We start from the raw sequence: 4,839 nt of genomic DNA, 5'->3' as shown, positions 1-4,839 counted from the left end.
GGAAGAGATTCCCAGTAGGATGGAAGAGATTCCCAGTAGGATGGAAGAGATTCCCAGTAGGACGGAAGAGATTCCCAGTAGGATGGAAGAGATTCCCAGTAGGATGGAAGAGATTCCCAGTAGGATGGAAGAGATTCCCAGTAGGACGGTTTCAGCCTGACGGACTTTAATCCAAACTTCCTGCTGCTCCGTTTTCTTTGGTTTCTGCTGCAGTTTTTACATTCAGGCTCAGATTGTCAGGAATAAAATGTGTTTTTGTGAGTCTGCTGGTTTTTCCTCTGAGTGTTTCCAGCTGGAGCAGAGATTTCTGCTCTCTGAGGTATTTACAGCATGGAAGAGACACAGAAGAAGAATAAAATATGAAATATGATTGGGAGGATAAACCAGCAGGCAGGAGGAAGTGAGAAAAACAATCATGTAAATCTGAGCAAAACGTAAACGAAGAGACGAAGGTAAACCTGACCAGACAGAACGAGAACGCTCTCTGTCCTCACGAAGCTTTTATTTTGTTTTTAGACAATTCAATGAACATGTTTTTGATTAAATATAATAATGTGTACAGAGTGTTAAAACACGTCATGTTTCAACAGACATTAAGTCCAAACATCTGACAGAAACGGGTCATTCTGTAGGTTTCAGTCTGCAGGTCAAAGGTCAACATGAAGAGACGTTTAAATCTGAGATGTTTCTGTGAACAACAAGCAGGATGACAGAAAATATGAACGTTTGTGATATGATGAGTCAACCAAACATTAAAAACCATCAGAATTACTCAGCAGATCAAATGCAGGTTTTTCTGCTTCGTCTCATTAATATTCGGTTCTTTCACATTCAGATCAATATCTGAGAAAACAATCAGCCTACAGGAATCTGCAGCCAACATGGACATTTTAATATTAATTAAGGTTTATGATCGTTTATGAGCTGTTGTGATGGAGGATTAATGAGTCTGAACCAGAAAGTTTAAATAGATGAAACAAACTTTACTGGTGATAAATTATTCCAGAAGTTATTCCGATAAATGACGTCGTTGCTGTTTTGACACCATTTTCAAGTAATAATATATAATAATTCACAATAATACAAGAACAGATTCCCAAACTTCAAACTGTAAAAACATTTAATAGTGGAAATGGAAGACATTTTAAACATCCAAAATAAATAAAACAAACAAATAAAATGAATTATAAATGATAAAATCTCTGTAAACAAAACAAAACGTTCAGTTGAAACTAAAATGGAAACTTTTACCATCCAGTTTCTGGATGAAACAGAAAAACGATAAATCATGTCTATGGAAATTATAACGCCCGTTTTATCATGTAATTCATTGGTTATTGATTATTGATTATCGACTATTGCGACAGGCTTATAATTATCATCGTTATCAGAAGCTTGAGCAGATCAGGACACACTGCCTGAAGACGGGTCGTTTTTATTTTAATACATTTGCAAAACCATCAAAATGTCATAATAGGATGTTGGTGTGTAGAAATTTTAAGATAATTTAATTCAATTTGGAGAAAGTCTGTAAGACTGAAGCGCTGCAAACACTGGATTATAAATAAATGAAAGTATTTTTCCATCTAGAGAAACTGGAAGCAGGTTTCAACAGAGAGCAGCTGGAGAGGAAAAGGTCAGTCTGCTCTAATCGAGTTCTTCTGTTTTTACCTGTTATTTTCCAGACGCTCCCATGTAACTCAGTCAGACAGTAAAAATAACCGCCGCATGTCTACAGCGAGCGTCAGATCCCTGAGGAACGCCGGCGGACATGTTTGATGAGAAATCAGATTTAATCCCTGAGCTGCTTCGGTTTTACAGTCACAGATTCTTTGTCTCAGTTTGACGTTTAAAGACTCGGCAGACTGGAAACATGCAGCGTCATTAACCACCTGAGAGCCTCCAACAGGAAGCCGCCGAGATGAAAACGCTTCACGTGTTTCAATCAGACCTGAGCCTGAGCAACATTTCAATTAGACAGACTTTTATTTTGTAAAAGCTGCAGCTCCTGTTGAGAACAAACGGAAGGAAAATAACAGCAACTTTTAAAAGTGTTTACAGTGTCTGCTTCCAAAAAAATGCTATAAAAACTAATATTCATATTTGTTTCCTGTTTTCTTAAACGCCTTCTGCCTTTTTCAGAACCGTAAAACATTAAAAGATTTTAAACGTGTAACTTCTTTGTTTTATTAGTTGCTTCCTCTTCCAATGAAATCCATTAAAAAGAGATTTTTAATCTCAGTGAGATTTTATTCTGGTTAAATGAAGATAAATAAAAATAAAATAAGTATTAAGTGTTCATCCATCACTGTGTGGTTTGGTTCATCTGAAAAACATGACAGATCCAAACTGCAGCCAACCTGCAGAGACGATCATTAGGACTCCATCCAGGACTTTGACAGGTCAAAGGTCAGGGAAAAGGCAGCTAATGTCTCTGCAGACCTCAAACACCCTGAAACAATCTGTTTAGGTTTCCCCTGCAGGCTCTCACTGCGGAGCATTATCTACAAACCACAGACAGTTTCTTCCCCAGGGCTGCGTCACTAATGAACAACCTGAGTCTCTAACTACTAAACACTGAAGCAGATATTTCTCTACCTCAACAATTCCTCTATGTGTCTTTATTTAAGAAAACAAAAACAAAAAACAAAACAAGTTGGTTCCAAATACATGATCATGTTGTTCCTTAATTCTTATGTCATACTTTATGTCAGCACACTTGAAAACTTGAGTCAAATTTCTATTATTCGTGGATTTCCTGCCCCCTAGTGGTCATCTCTGCGGTCTACAGCGTTGTTAAAAGCGGAGGGTTTATTATGTTATCATCCATCCATCCATTTTCTGACACCCTTGTCCTTAGTGGGTCAGGAGGTGCTGGTGCCTCTCCAGCTAACGATCCGGGCGAGAGGCGGGGTCACCTGGACAGGTGACCTGGACAGGTGACCTGGACAGGTCACCAGTCTGTCGCAGGGCAACATAGAGACACACAACCATGCACACACACACACACACACACACACACACACACACACACACACACACACACACACACACACACACACACACACACACACACACACACTCACACCTAGGGGCAATTTAGAGAGGCCAATTAACCTGACAGTCATGTTGTTGGACTGTCTGCTGTAACAAAGTGAGCCAAATTAAGGTGGTTCATAAATATCTCGTTACTGCCATCTAGTGGCAGTGACAAAAATGCAAAGTGGAAAGAGACTTCCGTAGTTTTGTAACTTTTATAGCGAACAAGCATTTTAATCTGAAAATTTCAGATTAGTTTATATTTAGTTTATCAAACCTACAATAAATATAGTGAAAACTTAATAACAAGCGTTAAACCACCGTTTTTATATTTTACGCCAGCTGCTCTTCAGTTACGGCAGGAAATGCCTTGTGCCTCGTCGTGTTTCATCACTTCCTTTCACACCGGCGCTCCGTCGGCTTTTACATCGTTGTAAAGGCTTTTGGGTTGAATTTCTCACTGAAAGGTTTGCAGGTAAAGGTGAGTGTTGAATGAAACACAGAAGGACTGGAAATCTGCTTCCGCTTCTGTTGGTGTTTTGAGATGAAGTCGATCATCGCCGGAAGGTTTCTGTAGTTAGTTAGTTAGCTAGTTAGCTTAGCATTGTCGGTGGGAGCCACCTGGCAAGAAGACCCGCCTTAGTGGAGGCCAAAATGTTAAAAATGCCAAATTTAAAACTGTGTTTCCATCTGGAGAGACGGGAACTTTCATATAAACGCATTTCCTTGTATAATGAGAAGCAAAATGACTTTCAGATAAAGCTAGTGAATAAGTTAAGAGTTACTGTGAAAACCTGCGAGCTGTTTAAATATTATTACTCAACATCGATAATAATTGTTGCTCAATATACAAATAAACCAAAATAGTTTCGGATTTGCCGTCATGTGTGCATATTTTTCTGTGACATTGAATTTTGAATAACGTAAAAATTAATTTCATTATTCAAACGTAAAATCTGATTCTGTAAATTTTCAAATTGATATTTAAACATTCAGTTTTTTCTGGACTATGAAAGTTTAAGTGATGTGTTTATTCCCCGTCTAAATGTTGATTTTTTTTTATTATTCTGAGCTGATTTCTTTATTCATAAAAATGTATAGAAGTTGTGCTGATCTTATTTTTTGCTTTTATATTGGAAATGTCTGATAATAATTCTCTGCTGAATTTGCAGCTACACTTATTTAAAAAGCACAACACTCACAAACGGAAATTAAAATGTTTTAAATACATTTTACTGACACCTATCGTTATATCTTTTTTATTTAAATTAATTTTTTTCTCATTATAACCACAAAGTCGCCAAGGAAACCAGTTTAAAGAAACGATGTAACTCAAAGTATTTACAGAAATGATTAAGTTTGAAGAATAAATGAATGTAATCCTTGAAAATGTTTCCATCTTAAATTACAGCAGACGTCTTTCTCTCCTTCAGGGGTCGATGATGATTAGCCCACTGCGCAATCTGATCAATGCTCTGTTTGAGTTCATTGCTGGAGAAATGAGTGCTGCTGCGATCTGAGACCCTGGCCATACGCAGATCAATCAGCTGATTATTAAAGTGCAAAACTGATCAACCGTCTGTCTGTTTTGACGTCAGGTCATGGCGAAGTTTCACGCCCCTGTGATCCAGGACAACCCGTCTGGATGGGGCCCCTGCGCCGTCCCAGAGAAGTTCAAGGACATGCCGTACCAACCGTTCAGCAAAGGAGACCGACTGGGGAAGGTTCGTTCTGTCTGACGATCTGTGATCGGTTCGTTCTGTCTGACTGACGATCTGTGATCGGTTCGTTCTGTCTGAC

At 38.5% G+C, this 4,839-nt stretch overlaps 1 protein-coding gene across 1 annotated transcript in view; it reads left to right on the top strand.

Annotated features, from left to right (window-relative positions):
• The first annotated feature begins 3,413 nt into the window (after window positions 1-3,413).
• The window catches only part of eif3d (eukaryotic translation initiation factor 3, subunit D), a 9,860-nt gene continuing 8,434 nt past the window's right edge, over window positions 3,414-4,839 (top strand). The window contains exons 1-2 of the mRNA XM_008417214.1: window positions 3,414-3,520; window positions 4,638-4,763. Coding sequence (XP_008415436.1) covers window positions 4,641-4,763 — 123 coding nt within the window. The 5' untranslated portion in view covers window positions 3,414-3,520; window positions 4,638-4,640. The remainder of the gene's footprint in view (window positions 3,521-4,637; window positions 4,764-4,839) is intronic.

This window comes from Poecilia reticulata, linkage group LG8 (assembly GCF_000633615.1).
Source record: "Poecilia reticulata strain Guanapo linkage group LG8, Guppy_female_1.0+MT, whole genome shotgun sequence".
In the NCBI taxonomy this organism is placed as follows: domain Eukaryota; kingdom Metazoa; phylum Chordata; class Actinopteri; order Cyprinodontiformes; family Poeciliidae; genus Poecilia; species Poecilia reticulata.
Note: the sequence above shows the minus strand (reverse complement) of the source record. Positions and strands in the feature narration are given on the sequence as shown.